Source organism: Mustela nivalis (genome assembly GCF_964662115.1).
Source record: "Mustela nivalis genome assembly, chromosome: 18".
Taxonomy (NCBI): domain Eukaryota; kingdom Metazoa; phylum Chordata; class Mammalia; order Carnivora; family Mustelidae; genus Mustela; species Mustela nivalis.
In genome coordinates, this window is record NC_139037.1 from 43,468,983 (window position 1) to 43,495,464 (window position 26,482).

The 26,482-nt window shown below is 39.8% G+C and overlaps 1 protein-coding gene across 6 annotated transcripts; it reads right to left on the bottom strand.

Annotated features, from left to right (window-relative positions):
- Positions 1-25,614, bottom strand: ZNF527 (zinc finger protein 527). Of its 6 annotated transcripts, none has more exons than XM_082708901.1 (5): positions 25,428-25,614; positions 21,799-21,873; positions 16,287-16,403; positions 15,604-15,687; positions 1-3,264 (listed from the first exon to the last, which is right to left on the bottom strand). In XM_082708901.1, exons 3-5 carry the CDS (start codon positions 16,354-16,356, stop codon positions 1,694-1,696), a joined length of 1,725 nt encoding a protein of 574 aa, XP_082565027.1. In that variant the 5' UTR covers positions 16,357-16,403; positions 21,799-21,873; positions 25,428-25,614; the 3' UTR covers positions 1-1,693. The 6 variants fall into 6 exon arrangements, with proteins under 6 accessions (XP_082565027.1, XP_082565026.1, XP_082565025.1 ...); XM_082708900.1 differs by having other exon boundaries at positions 15,592-15,687; XM_082708899.1 differs by having other exon boundaries at positions 16,277-16,403.
- Between the last annotated feature and the right edge of the window lie 868 nt (positions 25,615-26,482).

Genomic DNA, 26,482 nt, shown 5'->3' on the forward strand with positions numbered 1-26,482 from the left:
TTTTCAGCATATCAAGTGACATTTTAGTTAAATATAATGTTTGGCAGTGTTTTATAATCGTATTTTTTTTCTGTTCAAGGTTTGAAGTATTAAGTCATACTAAATCCATGGTTTCAGTCTCAAGGGAATCCGTCTTAATATTCAGGAAATTTTCAAACTTGTATTAGATAAAATATAAATTGACTAATAAAGAAATTTTAAGAGTAGTAGTCATTGCTTCACTCCACGCACACATACAAATCTTTTACTCTTTCTTAATTCATTTGTTCTGTTGTTTTTACAAATGCTTTCCAGACAATGTCCAAGATTCTAACAGCTCTAACTTTTTAAGGTGGCCCCATTATCATATCATCAGTTTACCTCTCTATACCCACTCATTTACAATAGGAATATACTGCCCTATACCCTCCTATTCCTCATTACTGTGAAGAATGGTAATAACTTATAGCCTAAGAATTCTAGGCTCTAACTGTTTCACTTTTACTATGAGTTGGAAATGTCCCATCCTTTCTGTCTGCTGGTAATATCATTGTCTGAATCTCTAGTTCAATGAAATTATCCATAAACTTCTTAAGCCAAGCTTACAGTCTCCCCACAAAAGAAAACCTCATTTACAACTCTATTATATTCTATTACACAATATGCTTAAACCCATTCTGAAAACAGAAAATCAAATAATTCCTTTAAGATGAGGAGCCATTCATTAATGTGACAAATCCATTATTCTCTTAGCCTGCCACTCTTTCTTTAAAGGCCTATAGTGAGTTGCCACCACAAATGATTTTAATTCCTTATGGGAAAGCCTGTGAAGGAGTTTTACTAGGTGAATTTAAAAAAATTTATCCTTATAATGAGTCTAACAAATACCAAATTAATTTTTATCAACAAGTAAAACATAATAATTCTCTCAGCTTCATGAAGGCTGTGTATTCAACTTCCAAATACTTGTTTGTTTACAGAGTTTCTCAGGATAATTGTGCCATAAAAAATTAAGGATTTTTCAAATGTACAGCAAACATAGGGTGTATGAATCAGGACTGTAATTCCAAGAGGCAGTAATCCAATTCAAATTAAGGGGAAAAAAAAAAAGGAAATTTATTGGACCACAGAAATTAAAAAGTAAAAGATGGTATAGACTTCAGGCATGACTGAACTCAGAAGATCAAACAATGTCATCAGATTTGTCTCTTATCTCCATTTTCCTCTGTGTTAGACTGATCTTGGGAAGGCTTTCCTCATGGGGTGACCAAAAAAAAAAAAAAAAAAAGCTATGGTGAGTTGTTAACCTTAAAAATCCTTTAAATCCATGAAACTTGCAATTCCAGGGGAAAAAATGATCTTTTCTTATATCTGTAATAATGCCCCCCTAGTGTTTTAGTGGTGCAAACAGGGCCATCTTCCAAGTCCTTATTAACCAGACTGTGGCCAGCCTATGACCAATCCACTGCTCTCCCTAATAGTTTCATCAGAATAATTTGCACTAAGGGCGAGGTAAGTTTTAAATGGGGCACAGAATAGATCCAAAAGTAACAGATGTCTATGATTCAAGCTATTTCAAATAAAGGATGCTCATAAACTGAAGGCTTCTCCATATTTACTACATTCATAGAATCATTAACCAAAGAATTCATTGATATTTATTTAATAAGGACTGAGTGGTGACTAAATGTTTTCTTTCATACACTTGTTACAATCAGAGAGTTTCTCTATTATGAATTTTCTGATGTCGTCTAAGGGCTGAGGCACAGCTAAAATTATTCCCACACTCGTTACAATGATAGGGTTTGTCTCCAGCATGAATTCTCTGGTGTAGCCTAAGGGACAAGATCTGATGGAAAGCCTTCCCACATTCATTACATTCATAAGGTTTCTCTCCAGTATGAATTCTTTGATGTTGATTAAGGTATGAGCCACAACTGAAGGCCTTCCCACATTTGTTACATTCATAGGGTTTCTCTCCCGCATGACTTCTCTTATGATGAATCAGAACTAAAGCATCACTGAAGGCTTTCCCACATTTACTGCATTCAAAAGGTCTCTCTCCGGTATGTATTCTATGATGTCGATTAAGTTGCGAGTCAGTCCTAAAAAACTTCCCACATTTGATGCATTCATAAGGCTTTTCACCTGTATGAATTCTCTGATGTTGATTAAGGTGTGAGCGATAGCCAAAAGTCTTCCCACATTCATTACATTTAAAAGGTTTCTCTCCTGTATGAATCCTTTGATGCAGAGTAAGGGCGATGCGTCTGCTGAAGGCTTTTCCACATTGATTACATTCATAGGGCTTCTCTCCAGTGTGAATTCTCTGATGCTGATTGAGGTGTGCGCTCTGTCTGAAGGCTTTGTTACATTCCTTACATTCATATGGTTTCTCTCCTGTGTGAATTCTCTGATGTTCAACAAGGAAGGCATAACGGCTAAAGGCCTTCCCACATTCACTGCATGCAAAAGGTTTCTCTCCAGTGTGGATTTTTTGATGTTGAGCAAGGTGTGCGCTCTGTCTAAAAGCTTTGTTACATTCCTTACATTCATATGGTTTCTCTCCAATGTGAGTTCTTTGATGTTCACTGAGAAAGAAGTCATGACTAAAGGCTTTTCCACAGTCATTGCATACAAACGGTTTCTCTCCAGTGTGAATTCTCTGAGGTTGAGTAAAGAATGAGTAACAGCTAAAGGCATCATCACATTCACTGAATCCACGTGGTAATTTTCCAAAATGAGTTGTTTGATGCTGAGTAAGTAATGAATGGAAACTTAAGAGATTCGAAAAATCACTACTTTCAAAAGGTTTCTCCCCAGGACGAATTCCTGTATCTTTACTATGGTATGTACTCTGGTTGAATTCTTCACATTCATTATCTGTCAAAGAGTCCTTCTCAGCAGGTAATCTTTTACGTTCAATTAGGACGGAATTTGGGGGAAACATTTTATCATAAATGCCAAATTTATGTACTTGCTGTACTGTGGGAACTCTCTCTTGTGGTGAAAGTACTGATTTCAAGAGAACACTTCTCTCAGAATTATTATATTTTTTGTCCATTTTCACAGCAGAGATTTCCTTGAGGGCTGTCACTTGCCTGAAATGCCTCTCCTTTTGTTGATGCCGCGCAAATTCACCCTCATATTTCCAGGCTTCTCTGAAACTGGAATATTCAACGTCATAACTTCTAAGTCTTTCCATTACCATCCCCTGGGATATTTCCTCTTCACCAATGTACCATTTTGGAGATAATTCCTTGATTTCATACCAAGACTCCCAGTCTGAAAAATATCAAGAAAGCAAATGTGTCCTTTTTGCCTCTGTAAGGAGAAAACTGTTCTAGAAGAAACTAAAGAATTTAATTGGGGGGATGAGGGAAGAAAGTACATGGTTTTGACACCTTTCAAATATGGCCAAGCAAATATGAAAAACATACAAAGAAAGAACAAAGAATGAAGAAAGCTGATAAAGGAAGATATACGTGTTGGCGATAGGGAGAAGGTGACAGGGGAAATGTAAGGGATCAAGATGCAGACAAAGCTCAATGCTGAAAAGATAAGGAATTGAGAAAAACTGACTAGATCATAATCATAGTTTCCCTGCCTCTAGTCTTTCAAGTCTCGAATCTACTCTGCACTATCTAGTCCTATTCTTAAGACTAAAAGCTCCATGAAGGCAGGGATTGATGCTTTACCTCTTTTTCTTCTTACTATTGTATTTAGTGCTGAGGACAATGGTAGCATTTTGTTAAGTGAATGAATGCTGCCAGAAAGCGCAACAACTTTTAAGATTTTATCAGGGACCAGAAAAAAAAGTACTGTGGGCTTTTTGGTTGTTCCTGTTGTTATTGTCTAGAAGAAATCTGAAGGTCAGCTTTGCTCATCATTGAGAGAAAAATGCTGCCTAATAAATAGAAACTTGATACTTTCGGGAGAGGGTATTGTTGAGATAAGATGGAAAGAAAATTATTTTTTAAAATATGATCTCAAAGTGGCATCTGGGTGGCTCAGTCAGTTAAGTAAGTGGCTGGCTCTTGACTTTTGGCTCAGGCCATAATCTCAGGGTCCTGGGCTCAAGCCCTGTGTTGGGTTCTGTACAGAGTCTGCTTGTCCCTCTCTCTCCCCCTCTGCCTCTCCCCACACATTCTCTCTCTCAAATAAAAAATCTTAAAAAAAAAAAAAAAAAAAAAAGATGATCTCAAAAAGAGGAAAATGAGGGGCTCCGGGCTGATTCAGTTGGTGGGGCATGCAACTCTTGATCTTGGGGCTGTAGGTTTGAGCCCCACATTGGGTATAGAGTCACTGAAAGGAATCTTTAAAAAAAAAAAAAAAAGGAAAATGAGAAAGTCCTTTTCGTGTCACACAATAATCAGCCAATATATTCAATTATACAGAATCGACTATTATGCACCCAGCATTTAGTAGAAGGGAAAAAAGTCTGAGGCATGAGTCGTTTTCTCTCTCTCTCTCTTTTTTTTTTAAAGATTTTATTTATTTGAGAGAGAGAGAGCACAAACAGGGTGTGGGACAGAGGGAGAAGCAGACTCCCTGCTGAGCAGGGAGCCCCATGCGTGGCTCAATCCCAGGACTCTGGGATCATGACCTGAGCTGAAGGCAGACATTTAACTGTTTGAGCCACTCAGGCACCATTTTCTCTCCTTTTGTTAGATGAAACAAACAAACAAACAAACAAACAAAAACTTGGGGGGCACCTGGGTGGCTCATTCAGCTAAGCATCTGCCTTCAGCTCAGGTCATGATCCCAAGGTCCTGGGATCAAGTTCCACATCAGGTTCCTTGCTTAGCAGGAAGCCTGCTTCTGCCTCTCCCTCCCAGTCCCCTCCCTGTTTGTACTGTCTATTTCTGTCAAATAAATTTTTTAAATCTTAAAAACAATTTTAAGTACGCTCCACACCCAACATGGAGCCCAATACAGGGCTCAACTAACAACTGAGATCAAGACTTGAGATGAGATCAGAGTCAGATGCTTAACTGACTGAGCCACCCAGGTGCTACCCTTCTCTCTTTTTTAAACTCTAAGGAGATAAAACTTGTACATATGAAAATTCAGTTTGACACATAATGAAGGACTGGTTAATATGATACAGATTATTAGCAGTATAAGCGTCAGGAAAACAGAAATCGAAACTCACTAATTTAGTTAAGGAATAATTCCTGGAGAATCTGAGCTTGATTGTCAAGGCTATGATAATGCTTCCAAAATGCAGTGGTTATTCCAGTAACAGTCATTTTCATGTTTTATTTTGTTTTTTTAGACAGAGAGAGAGCATGAGGTGTTGTGAGGGGGAGACGGAGAGGGAAAATCTTCAGCAGGCTTCATGTCCAGCATGGGGCCTGACCGGGGGCTCAATCTCCTGACCCCGAGATCAAGAGTGGGACACTTAACTGACAGAGCCATCCAGGCCCTCCTCATTTTTACGTTCTGATATGCATGGAGATTATTTTAGAATTGCACATGTTAGCATTACATACATAGTCTTACATACATCCATAACATAGTCTCTTCCATAACAGCATCCCATCTGTTGAAAGAAAAGCCACCTGCAGGCCAGGTCAGCACAAGTTGAAAAACAAAGAATACATTATGCATCTGTATCTTTCTTCTTTCCAATACACCCTCCACCCAGAAAAAGCCCCATCCCTACCTACTCTTCCTATGCATAGCCATGGATTTTCTCTTACTTTGGGCTCTATCTCAACCAAGCCCTGAGAGGGATTTATTCACTTATTCTGTTAGGTCTACACTGTTGTTCTTTTTTTTTTTTTTTTTTTGGCAGAAATTCATTGTTCCCTCACGAACTCTCCTAGAACCTTCTTTCCTATATTCATCACCCAGGGCCACTGTGTTTCCTCTTACCAAGAATAAATCTTTTCTGTATTCCAGGAAAATGGCAGCTTTATAAAGTACCTACTGTAATGCTGAGTAAAAAAAAACTGATGAGAGAAAACTACAGACATTTTCCAACATCAGATATTCTGAGATGCCTGGAGCTCCAACAACTCTTCAGGGGGAAAAAAGAAGAAGACACTCTGTACTTAGGCAAATGAATACTATCAGGGAAGGAATTCCATATAGGGTATTCCAGGGGACAGTATAGAGTATAGCCTGGGAAAGTACAGAACAGGAAGTATGGTATATGTGGAAGACATATTCATAGTGATCAGAGTCCAGAAACACCTAAAGTCAATGGTATTAAGGTATTATGGTGGCATTCAGCAAGAAAGAAGAGAAACAATTCACCCTTATCAGTGATTAAGGGGGAAAGGGAAGTTATTATGGATTCAGGCAAAGTGGAAGAGATTAAATAGGCATCCATGTGTCACACTGGAAAAAACACAGGGTTTGGGGTCATAGGTGAGTTTAAATCCTACTTCTTCAACTAGGGAGCTAGTTATTCTACCTTTAACAAATTAACAAATTGATTACGCCATCTCTTGAGCCTCAGTTTCTTAGTAGGCAAAATGAGATAACCTTACAAGTGTGGTATAAGAAAAAAGCATACATTTAGGAAACAGACGTTCGTTATATGTATTCAGTGACACTTACCATAAAATGCAGCAAATTAATAGGGATTTGTTAAGTTATCATTACACCTACACCATTAGTAGTCTCAGAAGTTACATTTATGTTCAAGAAAGGATTATGAGGGGCATTTGGGTGGCTCAGTCAGTTAAGCGCCTGCCTTCAGCTCGGGTCATGATCCCAGGGTCCTGGGATCAAGCCCCACATGGGCTCCCTGCTCAGTGGAGAGCCTGCTTCTCCCTCTCCCTCAGCCTGCTACTCTGCCTACTTGTGCTCTCTCTGTCAAAAAAATAAATAAAATCTTAAAAAGGCGGGGGGGTGGGGTGGGGTGAGAGGGGTGCCTGGGTGGCTCAGTGGGTTAAAGCCTCTGCCTTCGGCTCAGGTCATGATCCCAGGGTCCTGGGATTGAGCCCTGCATCGGGCTCTCTGCTCAGCGGGGAGCCTGCTTCCTCCTCTCTCTCTGCCTGCCTCTCTGCCTACTTGTGATCTCTCTCTGTCAAATAAATAAATAAAAATCTTTTAAAAAAAGGGGGGGAGGGGGGATTATGAAATAGACTGATGGTCAAATGACAAGACAAACAATGGGAGAAGTAAATCCTTTGGGGTTAAAATATATCCAGGCTGGGGTGCCTAGGTGGCTCAGTCGGTAAGTGTCTGCCTTTGGCTCAGGTCATGATCACAGGGTCCTAGAATCGAGCCCCACCTCAGTCTCCTTGCTCAGCAGGAAGCCTGCTTCTCCCTCTCCCACTACCCCTACTTGTGTTTCCATTCTATCTCTCTCACTCTGTCAAATAAATAAATAAAATCTTTAAAATCTATCTATCTCTCTATCTCCAGGCAATTAAAGATGTGTAATTTCCAACTGATTATAATCTATAAATAGACAGAAGCTAAAAATCAAAGTCTGATCAACTTTGGAATCCAATCAGAACTGCACAGAAAGTAGTAAGCATAGTGAATATAACTTGGCAGAAGAAAAAGTCTTACTAGACTATAGAATCTCCCTGGAAGATTTCCTGATGAAGTAAATAATCTCCTGGCAGGAAACCTAGAAGATTCTACTAGAAAGTCTAGGAAAAAAGGACAGGACCTAAAGAGAAATCTTAAGAAGAAAGCCAAAGCCCAGAAAACGTGTTTCCATGAATAGCCTGACCAATGATTTACAGATTGGATCTCTATCTTTAAAAAACTGTATAGAGCTATGCTGTCCAATATGGTTACATATGGCAATTTAAATTCATTAAAATTAAAAAAAAATAATTCAGTTTCTCAATAATACCTAGCCATATTCCAAGTGCTCAACAGCCAAATGTGGCTAGTGGCTACAAAGCACCGATATAGAATATATCCATCATCACAGAATGTTCTACTAGATGTCACTGGACAAAGATCCAAAGTAACATGACAAAAATCTTACAGTTGAATGAGGAAAATACAGAAAAATAGGGACATGAGTCAGTTAAAGGGAGAGAGAAACAGAATAGAGCTTTGAGGACGCCTGCGTGGCTCAGTTGGTTGAGCAGCTGCCTTCAGCTCAGGTCATGATCCCAGCGTCCTGGGATCGAGTCCCGCATCAGGCTCCTTGCTCTGCCGGGAGCCTGCTTCTCAACTCTGACTCTGCCTGCCACTCTGTCTGCCTGGGCTCGCTCTCTCTCTCTCTGATAAATAAATAAATAAATAAATAAATAAATAAATAAATAAAAGAATAGAGCTTTGAACAGAGAAAATGAATAGTGGTCAGAACTATCTTATAAATCTCAGTAAGCTGATGAATAGGAAAATAAAGAAAGGCACCTGGATTTAGCCAAATTAGAGGGAGCAAATGCCAGACTGCAAGTGGTAAGACATGTAAGAGAATCGGAAGTAAAGGCAATGAGTGGAGATTATAATTGGTATAAAAGCAGTTGGAAAAGAAAAGGTAGTATGGTGTACAGAAACACTGAAAAGATCCTATGAAATGGTATGAAATTATTTCAAAGGATTTTTTTCAAAGAAGATTTAAGTAGATAAAAATATAAGACATAACTGTATAAAAAGAAAAAAATACATACACATGCTTGCTTACCCCAACATAATTTGTATCAGGTCAATTTCAATCAGAATTCCACAAGGATTTTACCTCTGAACTGGCTGGCTCAGTCAGTAGAGCATGAGACTCTTGATCTCAGGGTCATGAGTTCAAGCCCCACACTGGGTATAGCGATTACTTTATAAAAAGAAAAAAGAGGGCACCTGGGTGGCTCAGATGGTTAAGCATCTGCCTTATGCTTGGGTCATGATCCTGGGGTCGTGGGATCAAGTCCCATATCTGGCTCCCTGCTCAGTGGGGAGACTGCTTCTCCCTCTCCTTCTCTCTCTGTCTCTCATGAACAAATAAATAACATCTTAAAAAAAAAAAAAAAAGAAAAACGGAAAAATGTTATAGAGCAGCCCTAATATTGGTTCTTAACTGTACCTTTTCAAAACAATCTGCATCTTAATTGATTTGGAAATCCCTCCATGTGTCTTCCTATGAGATTCCCTCCTAGGTATGTTCAGGATGAAAAGAAAATTATTAAATAAATAAATAAATAAACAAACTTAGGGCTACCTGGGTGACTCAGTCAGTTGAGCATATGCTTTTGGCTTAGGTCAGCATCTTGGGGTCCTGGGATCGAGCCCTGTGTCAGGCTCCTGGCTCAGTGGGGAGTCTGCTTCTCCCTCTCCTTCTGCCCCTACCCCTTACTTACGTTTTCTCTCTCTCTCCCCCTGAAATAAATAGACAAAATCTTAAAAAAAATTTTTTTTAAACTTAAAATACTATAGACATTTTCCCATGTCAATACAAATAAAACTACTCTATTCCAGAATGGATGAACCATAATTTTGGTAACTAGGCATCTTAATAGATTTTTGCACTCCTAGCCCAAAAGCTGAGTTACTTGCTTGCCAAAATTTAGTTGTGTTCTCAACCTCATTAGTTCATTGATTGAGAACCACATACTTTAACATTGAGTTAATAAAATGCATGCTGAAGAGAGATTTTAAAAATTTCTTTTGAATATAGTTGAAAGTTTTACATTAGTCTCAGGTGCACACCAGAACACACCTAGTTAAAACTTGCCACTTCTGGCCAAGGACTAAACACTGCCCACTGCAGGCAAGGAGAGCCTCTACAGATGGCTGGCCTGAAGGACAGAGCAGCCAAAACACAAAAGCAGAGCACAGAGCACACACCAGAGACACTCCCCAAAGCTCCAGCCCCCAGACACTCTTCTTCATAAAGACATTACTCTCAGGAGCAGCAAACATAACAGGTTTTTCTAATATAGAAGAAGACAGAGATTTAAAATGGATTTAAAAAGGAAAGGAAAGGAATTCATCCCAAAAGAAAGAACAAGAAAAGGTCATGGCCAGAGATCTAATCAAACAGATATAAGTAGTATGCCTGAAGAAGAATATAAAGCAACAATCATAAGGATATTAAAAATAAAATGTCTCATGTGTGTATATATTTTATGATCCCTCATGACAATCTTTTAAAAAGAGTAATCACTTATAAATCAAGTAAGCAGCTTCTACAGTATGTTTTTGCATGCTTTTATGTTTCTTTTTAAAAAGGATTTGATTTATTTATTTATTTATTTATTTGAGAACGAGCACACACACATGAGAAGACGGGAGGGGAGGGGCAGCGAGAGAATCTCAAGCAGATTCCATGCTGAGCAAGGAGCCCCACATGGGGCTTGATCTCAGAACCCTGACTGAGATCATGACTTGAACCAAAACCTAGAGCTGGACACTCAACTAACTGAGTCATCCAGGGGCCCATTTTATATTTCTATAAGATATATTTCTAAAAGAAATATTAAATAAAACTATAAATGTGCATATTTAAAATATTAATATCCATTGTCAAACTGCCCCCCAAGGTAATTTTTATCAATTTGCATTCCTATCAGAACATAAAATACATGTCTTCAGACTAATCTACACTGACTAATATTTTTGTCCCTATAAGTAAAGAGTACCTCATTATTTATAACTTGCAATTTTCTGATTGTAAACTAGAGCATTTTCATAAATGTGTATGTGTACTGGCTTTGCATTTTGTGGTTTCTTCTTTGGTGAATTCTTTATTTGTATTTTTTACACATATTTTAATTGCATTAGCATTTTCTTTTAAGTAGTTTATAGAAGTCCTTTATAAATTTAGGGTTTTAAGGCTTTACAGTATTTTTTTCCCCCTTGATCATCACTTTTTTTTTCAAGTCATCACTTTTTATTGTCACATGTCATCTTCATTTACAGTGCTTTCAATTAAAATTTTTGAAAACATGAAGTCAAATATCCCATTTTTCCATTATGCAGTCTGGCCTTGATATACATTTTAAGAAAGACTTTCCAAAATCCAGTATTATACAAATACTAACCTCAACTTTTAAGAAAATCTCTTTACACGACTGATTTAAAATCCAGCCACCTTGTTGGGGCGCCTAGGTGGCTTAGTCAGTCGTTAAGTGTCTGCCTTCAGCTCAAGTCCTGATCCAAGGGTTGGATCAAGCCCTGTATCAGGTTCCCTGCTCAGTGGGAAGCCTGCTTCTCCCTCTCACACTACCCCTGCTTGTGTTCCCTCTCTTGCTGTGTCCCTCTCTGTCAAATAAATAAATAAAATCTTTTAAAAAGAATAAAAATAAAAAGCCACCTTGTTATCAAATATAAAGTTCTTGTATATACTTCTGAGCTTTCTCTATTGTTCCACTGATCTCCTTCACTACCCTTATATCAGACTGATCTCCCCCATGGATAACAGGCTACTTTCCTTAATATTAAAAATTAAATCAAGCAGTATATTTAATGAATAATACACATAACCATGTATGCAACTCAGAAATACAAAAATAGTTCAGCAATAGGAAATCTTCACTATAAGTTCTTACAGAATTTTTCTTCCATAAATTTTATGAAAGAAAAAAATGTAAAGGAAGAGAAAAAAAATAATTGCCTTAAAAGATGCTGAAAATATATAAAATCCAAAAGCTTTTCATGCTTAAAATATATACACCCATAGAGCTAGGAACAGAAAAAAATAGGCACATTTAAGTGAAACACCTGAAAATGTCTTGTGATATCAGAAAGAAAAAAATTTATAGCAATTATTTAACATAGATTTGGAAACTATAGTTGATAAAGTAGAAATGAAAATAAGAAAAGGCAGGAAAAGGTAACTAAAAATGGTCAAAACTGAGACGTACTCTAACAAAATAACTTTAAAATTAAAGAAAGAACTACTAGGAGACCAGAACAAAATATAAAGCTAATAATACATAAAGGAAAATATCAAGTTGGTATCAGACTTTTTCATAACACTATTCAACATTAATATTACACTATAATAAACTTATAGAAAGAACGAGATAGAACCTGGGAAGCTTTTATTTGTGTGAACTCTTTGTGAGGAAACTTCTAGAGGACAAACTTCAGGCAACCAAGAGATATCTAGAGAAATCTCAGCAAAAGGACCTCATGGAAAACACAATATATTTAACTGTAGAACAAAGATGAAATGAAAGGTTGGGACAAAAGTGACAGAAAGCATGTAAATATGCCTTGACAATATAAAAAGTGTACAACTAACAAAATTTAGGAAGAGAAAGTAGGAAGTAAAACAAGCCTACTAACTGACTCATCTATACTAGGTAAAGAAACAAATTCAAAGGCTAGTTTTTAAAGTAACAGAAGGAATAAATATTGTCTACAGAAACAGAGCACTATAACACTGGAACAAAAGAAAAAAATTCCTACTTATTACAAAACTATAGTATTAAGTAATCAAAATAAAAGGCTAGAAAAATAGATAAATAAATGTCTTTTTTAAAACTGTAAAAACCATGGGGTGCCTGTGTGGCATTAAAGCCTCTGCCTTCGGCTCAGGTCATGATCCCAGGGCCCTGAGATTGAGCCCTGCATCGGGCTCTCGCTCAGCAGGAAGCCAGCTTCCCTGCCTCTCTGTCTGCTTGCCTCTGCCTACTTGTGATCTCTCTCTCTGTCAAATAAATAAATAAAATCTTAAAAAAAAAAAAACCTGTAAAAACCAGAAAATGTCATATAAAACAACAACACAGAATTAAGCGCAAACATATAAGAAATGTACTGGACTCTCACCTATAAAATTGAAAAATGATATTCAGATTGGCACCAGAAAAACTCAATTCTATACTGTATGTAAATGTCATACTTAAAGTGATTTTAAAAAACTGAAAATAAAAGGATGAGGAAAGATCCCAAAACAGCATAAAAAGGCAAGAAACAGTTTCTCTTCTACGGTATTCATAAGACAGGCTGCTAACATCTTGATTATAGTCCTATAAGACCCATTTTTCAACTGTTGACCTCTAGAGCTATAAAATGGTAAATTCATGTTGTTTTCAGCCAGTAAATTTGTGGTAATTTGTTACAGCAGCAATAAAAACCTAATACAGAAAGCAGTCCGCTACAACCTTTCTGGAAGGGCATTTGTCAATTCCTAACAAAACTACATACACACTCAGCAATCCTACATCCAAGCATCTATTCTGAAAATACAGCCTTGCCAATATGAGAAAACATACATACAAGGTTATTACTGAAGTCCTGGTCCTAATTGTAAAATAGTGCAAACATCCCAGAAGTCCACACATCAATGAGTAGTTAAATAAATTACCATAACATCCAGATAATAGAGTATTTTGTAGCTGTTAAAATGAGGAAGATGTCAGGGCACCTGGGTGGCTCAGTGGGTTAAGCCTCTGCTTTCGGCTCAGGTCATGATCTCAGGGTCCTGGGATCAAGCCCCGCATCGGGCTCTCTGCTCAGCAGGGAGCCTGCTTCCCCCTCTCTCTCTGCCTGCCTCTCTGCCTACCTGTGATCTTTCTCTCTATCAAATAAATAAAAATCTTTAAAAAATTAAAAAAAAAATGAGGAAGATGTCCATGACTAATGGAGTGTATTTATAGTTAAGTGAAAACAGCAAGATGCAAAGAGTATGTACAGTATGCTACTCCCACCCTTTTAAAAAATATTTTGTTTATTTATTTGACAGATCACAAGTAGGCAGAGAGGCAGGCAGGGAGAGGAGGAAGCAGACTCCCTGCTGAGCAGAGAGCCCAATGCAGGGCTCGATTCCAGGACCCTGAGATCATGACCTGAGCTGAAGGCAGAGGCTTTAACCCACTGAGCCACCCAGGTACCCTTTATGTAGCATACAAGGAGATACAATAAACTACATATATGTTGGCTCATTTGTACAAAAGAAACATAAAAAGGACAAATCTGAAAATAAAGAAATCCGTAATCTATAAGAAGTGGGTAAGAAAGGGGTAGGAAGACATTAGAGAACAGAATTAGGATAGTAGATATGAAGAGAAACTAACATATTACTGAGGATATATTTTTCTATAGCTCTGATCCTTAAAAGCATAGTAATGTTTCAGATACAAAAATAAATATATAATTAAAACCAACCAAGTGTGGCAGGAACCCAAACAGAATACAAGTAGTAACAAATCTAAAAGAGCTAACTTAGATAACTTTGGAAAAGAGTATTTTGACTGAATACTGTAAGACTACAGATAGAAACAACCATATACAAATAATGTAATCTAGTTAGTAAATTTGTTTCTCACAGAGGAATAGCTTGGAAATTCTGAAACTACTTAATATGCATACTAAAATGGAACAAATAAGTAAATGCATTGTTTCTCATTGTCAGAAAAAGAAAGTATAGATAAGTAAAGGAGAAAGGCTAAACTAAACCCTGTGGAGTAGGACTAGAATAAAGATACTAAAATAGGGTTGCCTGGGTGACTCCATTGGTTAAACAACTGCCTTCAGCTCAGGTCATGGTCCTGGAGTCCCAGGATCAAGTCCCACATTGGGCTCCCAGCTCCACGGGGAGTCTGCTTCTCCCTCTGACCTTCTTCCCTCTCATGTTCTCTTTTACTTGCTCTCTCTCTCAAATAAACAAAATCTTTTTAAAAAGGATATAAAAATAAACTGAGAATTTTAATATATAAAAAGACAGAAACAGATACAAATATAGAAATGTGAGTATACCTATGTGTATTGGGTTACACACACATATATTTTCCAGCTAATCTGCTGTGAGGGCCTCGGAACAATGACATTCTGGTAGCAAAGAGCACACATAGCACCCAGACATTGGTTTCTAAGCATCATTTCCCAATAAGGGAAACAGAGCTCCCAGGAGAAACAGCTGATTCAAGGCTAAGGCAAGGAAAACAAGATGAACCTAGAATACCTGGAACCAGGAAAGAAGGAAGTGCTCAAGAATGGATGGGGGCAGGTGCCTGGGTGGCTCAGTAGGTTGAGCCTCTGCCTTCGGCTCAGGTCATGATCCCAGGGACCTGGGATCGAGTCCCGCATCGGGTTCTCTGCTCACCGGGGAGCCTGCTTCCACCTCTCTCTCTCTGCCTGCCTCTCTGACTACTTGTGATCTCTGCCTGTCAAATAAATAAATAAATAAATAAAATCTTTTAAAAAAGAAAGAAAGTACTAAATTCTTACTTTCTTAAAAAAATATTGGATGAGGTCTAAACCTGGAAAGACAATTAAGAAACAGCAATATAAACATATTGCAGATTTGAAGAAAACATCCAAAATAAGCTGCAAAAGCAAGATCAATCCTTCTGAGAGGGAAATTGAGGAAGAAGACAAGAGACTGCCTATTTTAAGGGAAGAAGTCTTGTGCTCGCTTTGGCAGCATGTATATTAAGGGAATAAGTGTTGTAAAATTACTTGACTCTTTAAACAATGTGCTTGCACAACCCTGAAAACTTTGGTAAAAATAAAAACTCTAAAATATATCTGGAAATGTATACATTTCTGACCCTAAAAAGGAAAGAAGTGGGAAGGACTAAGATTCAGGTTATATGCAGAAGAATCACAAGTGTATAATTTGATAGCAATAGGAAGAAACGCGCCCCTGCCTACCCCATGGCAGCCTCCTCAAGTGCAGGGTAGCCTTCTCATGACCTCTTGGCCTGCCACCATACAACAGCCCTCCTTGCCCAGCTCCCGGTCACTCACCAGTATACTGACCATCTGACATCTCTTTCTGCACCATCCAAGGTTCCTTCCCTTGCTCCAATAAGGAGATCATGTTGGGCTTAGAAATGGAGAGTCCTGTTTACAGGAGAAGAAAAATGAGAGCAAGAAAGAGACAAACAGGCAGACAATCAACTTGCTATAGCCTTTCTAGGACTCAATCTCAATCTTTTGTTCATTAGGCAAGAAAAGAAATTAGAGGAAGGGCCAGAGAATGGAATGATGCTTGTATGAAGGATGAAGATGAAGCTTCTTCTGCAGTAGTGGCTCTCAAAGTGCTAAAGCACCACCACCTAGGAACTTACTAGAAATGCAAAGTCTTGGGCCCCAGCCCAGACCTACTAAGTCTGAAACCACAGTGGTTCTCGAACTTTTATGGGCATCAGAATCATTTGGAGGGCTCATTAAAACCCAGACTACTGGGCCTATTTCCTGAGTTTCTGATTCTGGAGGTCTAAGGTGGGACCTCATAATTTAACAAATTCCTACCTCATTCTACAGCAATGGGGGCTACTCATTTCTAATTCTTTGGAACTACTTCAAATTATTCCCTGGGAACAGGAAGTAGAAATTCAGCTAAGCACTTAAGATGACCTAGATATTCCCAGTGGAGGAAGCAAAAACACCCCAGAGGGAAGATTCTGAATTACGGGGGTGACATCCTTACCAAGCCATACCAAGTTCCTGTAGTTCTCCAACATGACATCTCTGTACAAATCCTTCTGAGACGGGTCCAGCCATTCCCATTCCTCTTGGGAAAAATCTAGAGCCACATCTCTGAAGGTCACCAGACCCTGAAATTAAAAAAAAAAAAAAAAAAAAAGATCTCGTTGCCAAGTACTCCCATATGGTCCTAGCAGAAAAGATGAAATTTTGCCAAAGTTCAAAGCTCTAGGTGGCCTGAGGAAAATAATTACTAGGGAACAAGTACATGCCCAGGCTTGTCAAAACTTTTGAGAGAAAGAGAAATATTAGAAACAGACTCACCCCTTGAAAATTTCACACTTGTGAATAAAAAGAGATGTACACACAGGAAAAAAATTACTTTACGACCTGAAACATGAGTTTATAACATGAAAGTATGTCAACAAGGCTATTTTATGTTACATATACTATGTATCAAGAAATTCTGATAGTGATGATTCCTTTTTACTCCTCAAACTGAGATACTGAATGGGTCAGAATAGTGAGGGAAGACCTTGAATTGGGGTTTAACAATAGGGTATGGTCTGAAACTTAGATTTGATATATGAGGAGAAAGTTGTAAAAAGGTGTTCTGAAGAAATAATGAAGTATATGAAGTAATTTATTTATTTTATTTTTTCTAAAGATTTCACTTATTTACTTGACAGAGATCACAAGTAGGCAGAGAGGCAGGCAGAGAGAGAGAGAGAGAGAGGGAGTAGCAGGCTCCCCGCAGAGCAGAGAGCCCAGGGGCTTGATCCCAGGACCCTAGGGCCATGACCTGAGCTGAAGGCAGAGGACTCAACCCACTGAGCCACCCAGGCGCCCTGTATGTGAAATAATTTAGATAGAATTTTCATTGGAAGATTATATAAAAAATCTGGAAAAAAACTTTAATGTCAAAAAATAAGTTTAGGGGCACCTGAGTGGCTCAATGGGTTAAACATCTGACTCTTGATTTCAGCTCAGGTCATGATCTCAGGGTCATGGGCTGGAGCCCCACATAGGGCTCCACACTCAGTGGGGAGTCTGCTGCTCTCTCTCTCTAAAATAAATAAAATAAAATCTTTTTAAAAATAAAATAAAGGGGCACCTGGGTGCCTCAGTCAGTTAACTGTCTGCCTTCAGCCCAGTTCATGATCCCAGGGTCCTGGGATCAAGCCCCACTCAGGAACCTACTTCTCCCTCCCACTCTGCCAGTCCTGCTTGTGTGCTCTCTTCCTCTCACTCTCTGTCAAAGAACTATATAAAATCTTTTAAAAAAATAGATCAATAAATAAAATAAACAGGTTAGCCTACCCCATTGGACTATGAGCTATACGAAGGGAAGGATCTCTGTTTTACAAGCTCTTGAATATCTGGTGTTTATAGAACCTGTCACATTGTAAGCAGTAAATATTTGCCACTCAGTGAATAAATGGTAAACTTTCCTGTAATACATCCATAGGAAGGAAGAGTACTCAAAGCTTAAAATGGCAGAGTTCCATTTTGCAGAGTATGGTCTCATTTTTTATAAAAAATCATGAAGTATCTATCAGTGCAGAGAACGGATCTAGTGCCAAAATCTCCGATGCCAGTCAAAAGCCAACCAGGAAGTGGGTTCTTCTAAACACAGCATCTGCTGTGTTAACTCTTTTTTGAGCATTGGTATATTTAGTTTTCTACTTTTTGAGCTAGTTTTTGTATTTTATATTTACCTAGAAAATAATCTCTTTTGCTTGTGCTTTCAAATTAAAAGTACACTGCTGTTCATCAAATTGCAAAAAAAAAAAAAAAAAAAAAGACAAATATGGTTATTCTACACTGCAGAAATACAGATGAACGTGGCTAGAGAAAAAAGCCTCATACAACTACATACAGTTATATAACTTTCGTTTGTCCCTCTACACTTCTCTGTGTCCTGGGAGGCTGACCTGTGTTGACTGCATTAAGAGACTCCCCGACCTGACCCCATTTTCAGTTGGGTTCAGCCACATGCAAGAGATGGGAAGGAGGCAAGTGAGGCACAATATTTACTCCCCTGGCATCCTCCTTACAGCACCACCCTGTGTGGTCTGTATCCTTTGATCCTAGGTCACAATGCCTGTCAGAGGCCCTCCCCACTCAGATCTCTCTATCTCTGGGTTCAGGTCCAAGTTTTACTGTCCGAGGGTATAGCACTATTCTTTACAGTTCTCTATACACTGATTCATAACTTGGAAACACTTCCCTTTTGATTCTTGCTGGAGCCCTGACTGATAAACACGCTGATCCAATGTATTTCTAGGATATGACCAGAGAGTCCACAAAAGCATCACTACACTTCCCCCAATAAATTCACTTTCCCATTTTCCTATGACTACTTCATAGATTCTGCCTCTCTCTCAAAATACCACCAATTCCTTCCCTGTTTTCACTTTGAACTTCCTCATCTTCTTGCTTACCACAGGTCCATGCTAAACTGTATCTATACTCACATATTCTGTCTTCCCTCTGTTACTATGCATGAAACTCTAGGCTCCTGTCTATGACCATTCCCTCCACTGTCCACACAAAGACACTGTCACCTCTCTTCCTTGTATCAGGGAGATAACAGATATCCCTCTTGTATTATCAGTATTTTCCACTTTCCTAAATGATTTTTATTCGTATACAAACTGATACAGTATCTTTCATCTTATGGACAAATAAATTCCCTTCCGTAATTCACTGTAGTTATTGTCCAATTTCTCTACTCCTCTTAAAAACAAAATTCTTCCAAAGAGTTGTTTAAATCGACAATGTCTAATAGAAAAACAAAGTATGCCTCATATTAAAATTTTTCAGTAGCTACATTAAAAAAGTAAATAGATTTAATGATGGAAACAAATAAGAATAACTGCTATATTTATTGACCAATTACTACATACCAGTAAGTGGTATAAGACACACTAATGAGCATTTTACCGATATTATCTTAAATCTCATTGTAAAACTTGTTAAAAAAAATAAGAAAAAATTATGAACCCCATTTTACAGTTTAAGTTTACATTTTACAGTTTAAGACCACTTGTCATGCTGAATCGCTAAGTTACATATTGCAAAAAGAAAAAACAAGGTAAGCAGAAATAAGTAAATTTAGGGGCGCCTGGGTGGCTCAGTCGGTTAAGTCTCTGCCTTCAGCTCAGGTCATGATCACAGAGTTCTGGGATCGGGTCAAGAGTCAGGCTCCCTGCTCTGCCGGGAGTCTGCTTCTCCCTCTCCCTGCTCTTGTGTTCTTGCTCTCTCTCTCTCTCTAAATAAATAAAATCTTTAAAAACAAAAAAAGAAGCAAATTTAATAATATATTTAACCCATTATATCTAAAAAGTTATTTCAACATGTACTCAATGTTAAAATTATTAATGAGATGTTTTACATTCTTTTTTGTACTGAATCTTCAAAATCTGGTATATATTTTATACTTATAGTACATCTTAATTCAGAGCAGTCTTATGTGGCTACTGGGTACCTTATTGGACAGCACAGGTCTCGACTCATCTCTATTCTTACCTTTTAGGCCCACTATTCCCTTGTGATCCCACTGCAATGCTTTCATCCCAACCACTCTATCAAGTAGCTTTTGTCAAGAATATCAGTAGCTTCCATGTTACCAAACCCAATGGTCAGTTCATCTTCCTCACTGTCTCTCAGAAGAATTTAATTTAGTTGATCATGTCCTCTATGAAACACACTGTACTCCTGACTACCAGGACCCATACTCTTCTAGTTTTTCTTTTACATCAGTCCTTCTCAGTCTCTGTTGCTGGTTCCTTCTCTTCTTTTCAGCCTCTAGATACTGAATACTCAAAACTCAGTCCTTGGGCATCTTTCCTATCTACACTCACAATCCTATCCTCAAGATAATCCTATCCTGTCCTATGGCTTTAAATACACTAATAATTCTCAAATTCACATCTCCAATCCTGACTCCAGGTACATAATCACTATTGCACTTGGATATCCAACAGGTCTCTCAAACTTACTAGATCAAGAACTCAAGTTTTGTTCCCATCTCATCATTCTGCCCTGTCTTTCCACCTCAGTAAATGCTAAGGTCATTTGCACAGCTGCCCCAGGTCAAAAATTTTTGTAATTATCCTTGACTTTCTTTCACACTCTCAAACCAGTCCCTGGCCAAATCCCTTATTTTCTTCTCCAACATATACCCCAAACCCCACCAGCTCCAATACCACCACAATGGCCCAGGTAGCTATCACCTTCCAGGTGGACTACTGCAGTAGTCTCCTGACTGATCTCCCTGCTCCACCCTCACTTCCTTTCTATTTTCCTTTTAAAATAGAAATCACATTAAATCACAAACACTCCAATGACTCTCCTTCACCCTCAGAACAAAACTCAAAGTTCTGGTCATGAGTTTCAAGGGTCCACATAACTTGTTCCCCAGCTACTCCTCTGCTTTCACAGTGCTCATTCCCCTCTGAGGATACTGGCTCAATGATATTCCTAGAATACATCAGACATCTTTCCACCACAGTAACTTCGTATTTGCTATTCCTTCTCCCTTTAAAAAAAAAAAAAAAAAAGATTTTATTTATTTGGGGCACCTGGTGACTCAGTTGGGTAAGCATCTGCCTTTGGCTCAGATCATGATCCCAGGGTCCTGGGATCAAGCCCTGCATCAGGCTCCCTGCTCAAAGGGAAGCGTGTTTCTTCCTTTCCCACTCCCCCTGCTTGGGTTCCATCTCTTGCTCTCTCTTTCTGTTTAATTAATTAATTAATTAATTAAATGATTTTATTTATCTGTTTGACGGAGAGAACACAAGAAGGGGGGAAGGCAGAGGGAGAAGGAGAAGCAGGCTCCCTGCTGAGCAGGACCCCGGGATCGTGACCTGAGCCGAAGGCAGACACTTTACAGACTGCGCCACCCAGGCGCCCCTTCCTTCTCCTTTTTTTAAAAAAAATATATATATATTTTATTTATTTATTTGACAGAGAGAGAGATCACAAGTAGACAGAGCAGCAGGCGGGGGAGTTGGGGGGAAGCAGGCTCCCCACTGAGCAGAGAGCCTGATGTGGAGCTCGATCCCAGGACCCCGGGATCATGACCTGAGCCGAAGGGAGATGCTTAACGACTCAGACACCCAGGTGCCCTCTTCCTTCTCCTTCTAAAGCTCTTTCCCAGATCTTCACAAAACCTCCCCTCTACTTTCACTGAGGGTTTTCTTTGCTTAAATGTCACTTCCTCAGAGAGGCCATCCTGGACCTTCTTATTTAATAGGACACTCAATAATCATACCTCTGTCCTTTATTTCATTTGTACTGAATGGCAGCACAACAAATCATGATCCATCTAAAGAGGATAGTTGTTTCCCATCACATATTTCAGCACAGCACTGAGTGAAAAATGATTTGTAGAGCGATCATAAGTAGTTAAGAGACAGAAGAGATGAGAGTGCTCACAGGGCTATTTCTGACTCTCTGAGGTCCCAAAGTCCAAAAAAATGAGGGGGAATTTCTGCAAACAAAGTGAAAACATCAACTTACCTGGGACATGGCTTTACAAAGCCCAACAGCCATCCTTCTTTCCTTCTTCAGTATTCCCTTTTGGAGAACAAAGTCCTGAGAAGAGAGAATTAAAGGGGAAAAAAAAATGGCAGACCACTGTGGGGTGTGTGGACCTGGCAATTCACGGACCTGTGCCCCTGGGGATAAAAATATATGTTTATAAAAAATAAAAAATTTAATGGGACACCTGGGTGGCTCGGTTGGTTGGGCAGCTGCCTTTGGCTCAGGTCATGATCCCGGCGTCTTGGGATCGAGTCCCACATCGGGCTCCTTGCTCCGCAGGGAGCCTGCTTCTCCCTCTGCCTCTGCCTTCCACTCTGTCTGCCTGTGCTCGCTCTCACTCTCTCTCTGACAAATAAGTAAATAAAATCTTAAAAAAAATAAAATAAAAATAAAAAAATTAAAAATTAAAAATTAAAAAAAAAAATGGCAGACCAGCCCTATGCTATTGACCTGAGATTCACAAAGATAGAACTCTTGTCCCTTTAAGGTTTCCACAGCCTCCTTCCAAGATCTCAGAAAAACCCAGAGCTGAATTTAAGCCCTAAATTCCTGATATTAAGAACATGTAGCCTCAACTCAACAAAATCTCAATGGTCAACAATGGTGGTTTATGATCTGACCCCTGACTGCCCCTTAGACTTCATTTCCTACCCTCAGCCCCCTTGGCTCATCCCACTCCAGGCACACAGGTTGCCTTACAGTTCTTCAATCACTGTGCACACTCCTTCTTCAAGGCTGTTGCCTTTGCTTTTCCTTCTTCCTGGACTCAGGAAGGCTCACTCCCTCTCTTCACATTCCTATTAGTGCTCAATTGTCACCATATCAGGGGAACCTTCCTGAAAATTCTATCTAAAGAGAATTTCCCTTCTCTTTCCCTTATCCTGATACATTTTCTTCTTAGCATCTGACACTGTTGGACTTATTTTTTTCTCTTTATTGTTGTCTCCCCAAACAATAGTGTAGGATCTAACAGAACTATGATTCATTTTGTTCACTGATATATCTCTGGTTTTAGAATAATGCCAGGTGTTAAAAAAATATCTGCTATTTTTATATTATGTATATATTTATGTATTATTTTTATAAATACCTTTGCAGGAGCTCAAAACATATCTGCTAAATGAGTAAATAAATCTTGCTGTGCCTCCTGTAATAAAAATAGCAATGTTACACATGTATGTCGTTATCTTAATCTTCACAAAACTGTAAAGATAAGTATTATTAACCCCATCTTACCAACAAGTAAAATTGAGGTTCAAAAAGCTTAAACAGGGGCGCCTGGGTGGCTCAGTGGGTTAAGTCGCTGCCTTTGGCTCAGTCATGATCTCAGGGTCCTGGGATCGAGTCCCACATCGGGCTCTCTGCTCAGCAGGGGGCCTGCTTTCCTTCCTGCCTCTCTGCCTACTTGTCCTACTTGTGATTTCTCTCTGTCAAATAAATAAATAAAATCTTAAAAAAAAAAAAAAAACCTTAAACAACTAACTCAGTCCTAAGGGTAAAACTGCAATAAGACTTAAAGCTGGTCCTCCTTCAAGAGCCTACAATGTCTGAACAAAATATTTAACATAACCTGGGGAATCATTGCTATACATCTACTAGAGAAGCCTCTTCAGAGCACGCAGATATTACCTTTATTACTTCACAGGAATAAAGCTTGAGGCAGGCATTGCTCATTTTTAATACAAACCAGTAACAAAGTGCACAGTCCCCTCAGGGCCAACATTTATTCATTCCGAAAATGAGCATAGTTGTGTTTGACCTAGAATTTAGGATACACAACTCCCTAATTCTAGGCTACTACTCTGCACTAGCCAACTCACTGTTTAAGAAATTTATTTCAGGGGTGCCTGGGTGGCTCAGTGGGTTAAGGCCTCTGCCTTCGGCTCAGGTCATGATCCCAGGGTCCTGGGATCGAGCCCCACATCGAGCTCTCTGCTCAGTGGGGAGCCTGCTTCTTCCTCTCTCTCTCTGCCTGCCTCTCTGCCTACTTGTGCTCTCTGTCAAATAAATAAATAAAATCTTAAAAAAATTATTTCATTAGCACAATGCAGCTTCAAATTGTCCATAAAAGCCTTTGAAATCTGAGAGGAATCAATGAAGTATTCTCTGCATCTGGGAGCCCTATCTAGCAGCTGCATAAAAGAAATGCCTTTTTAAAATTTCTGTTTGCAAGTAACTGTGTACCGTTTGGGTAATGTTCTCCAAGTTTGAGATGAACATCAGTCTCTGAAGCTGAATTTATAGACCTGGGTTTTATATAACCCCCAGGCACATGCTGACTTTCCAATCTTTCACTCATTGGCTACATGACCTTGGGGCACATTATTCCATCTCTCAGAACATTTCTTTCCTCACTGTCAAGACAGCATGAGCCAATTCCTGGCATAAATAAGTGCTACCCTTGTCCCTGCCTACATCCTATACACACATTTGCAAAGGAAATGAGAACGAACATTTTTCTTATTAACCGAGAAAGTCAGAACTAAAATTTAGCTCACTTGGTACATAAGGAAAAGAGTCATGGATCAGCCTCTCTGAGCACCAAACATGGAAGAGCTTTGACAAAGACAAACCTAAAATCTCAAACTCCATGGCCTAAGGAGAGAAAAACTAGGCTTTCAGAGTAAGCTTTCCTCCCCCAGAGACAGTCAGTTTGGGGATGGTCTCACTACAATGTCTTTAGACTAGGTCCTGTGACTCACAAGGGGAATGGAAGAAGAAACCCATATCCTAGAGATTCCTAGTCCAAGGTCAGGGACAATCCTCTCCAAAACTCTTAGAACCCAGGGTCCAAAATTTTTCATTCTCACAATATGGGAAAGATCAAGAGAGTTTAGTGATTAAAAGCAAGGACTCTGGAGCCAAAATGCCTAGGTTCAAGACCCCGTTCTGTCACTAAAAAACTGTCTGAATTTGGGCAAGTAATTTTAATATTTCTGCGCCTACTATCACACACTAGGTCCCACACAATAAAGCTTTCTGTCTCACGTACATATAGATAAAATTTCTCACCCAGTCACACACATACACTATCCACGGTCACGCAAGCTCACTTGTAATGTCAAACACCTATGCAGTGGCATTAACACAAAGACAGATGACACAATTACCCCAACAAAGAGACAGTCCCATGCAATCTCGCACACAGTGACATACCACACTAGGTCACTCAACCTGTCATCATTACTCAGACAAATCTATACCTGCAGAGAGAAGATGGACACAGGTACACAATCACACCTGCTGTCTTAGACATTCAAACACTGTTATATCCACAGAGACAAGCAGTCAAATATAATCTCACAAATTCATCGGCGACACACAGTGTCACACCCGCAGTCGCTCACAAACCCATATTCAGTAACACATAGTTGTACCTGCAGAAACAGACACGCACACACAGTTTTATACCTGAAACATAGAGTCGCACATAAGCACACATGCGGTGACAGACAAGATCACATTCTGTCACAAAGCGGCCTCTCACATAGCTAGCTGGACAGTAACCCCAGAGGCACCCACCCTGGTCCAATCCCTGTAGCTGCGGTTCTACCCCAAGCCCGGCCCTGACCTCCGGCTCCCGCGCGCAGCCAGGCCCAACTCACCTCCCAGCGCGGCGGGCTCTGGAAACCCGCCCACCGACTCGGGACCCGCGACGTCCCCTCCCAGAATCCCTCGCGGGGTGAAGGTGAGCAGGGACTGAGGCGCGCGGGACCCCGAGCTCAGCTGGGAAAACATCCAGCTGAACTGGACGCTGCTCAGCTTTTCCTTACGAACCCCGCGAACCACGAGTCCCAGAACGCTTTGCGCCGCGGCCTTCTTTGCGGAACTACATTTCCCAGAGGAACCCAAGGCTCTCCTCTTCTCCGCGCCTGCGCAGGCTGCCTTGGCTGAGGGTGTGTAAGTAGAGGAGAGGTGTGTGCCACCGGAGTGGAGTTCGGGTACTCAGGGGCCCCTGGGTACCGGAGTGTGAGGAAACCGTGAAGCTCCGCGCGTGCGTGACTTCAGCGTTACTGAATGCTCAGGTGTGACGATCTGTGTGTGACCGTCGTTGCACACTTTTGTGCCTGCGCACCGCGGGGCAAAGTTTTCTGTCCGTGCAGTGAGCTTCTGCATTTAAAATCACGTCCCGTGATTGTGGGTCGTTGTGTGATGCCGAGAATGTGAGAGTGTTTGTGGATTTGAGAGAGGGACTGTGGCTGACTTTGGGCGACCATTTCTTTCTGTTCTTACCCTGGAGATCCAAGGAGTTTACTTGTGACACGCGTTGGGGCTTTTTTTGTTTCTGGGCTTGCCTTTAGTGTCGAGCCGGTGGGAGAGGTTTCTTTGTGTGCCTTTGTGTATGACTGTCTCCAGATCTAACTGTTCGCCCGCTCCTCCTATGCCATCCCTCAACTCCGGCCATGGGCCGGCTCACTGTTACCTTCCTTTTTATACCCTTTCTCTACTTGGACCTAATGTAGTACCACAGAAGGGTAATTAGATTTCGTTAGGAGACACCCATTTGCCCCAGAGCCCTTTATGATGTGATAGCCGGATCTCTAGGGGTTCTCTTGGTACTCCTTCCACATTTTCACTTGACAACTTCATTCAGGGCCCAACTTCAAGAAAGCCTTGTCAGTCACGACAAGAATGTGAGCCCCTGAGTGAAGTTAAAGAA

Coding starts and splice junctions, on each gene's coding strand:
- ZNF527 (XM_082708898.1), bottom strand. CDS start 21,831: ATGGCTGTTGGGCTTTGTAAAGCCATGTCCCAG. Junction 15,688..16,276: donor CAGGAACTTGGTATGGCTTG/GTAAGGATGTCA, acceptor TCCTGTAAACAG/GACTCTCCATTTCTAAGCCC. Junction 3,265..15,591: donor GTCAGATGGTCAGTATACTG/GTGAGTGACCGG, acceptor GATATTTTTCAG/ACTGGGAGTCTTGGTATGAA.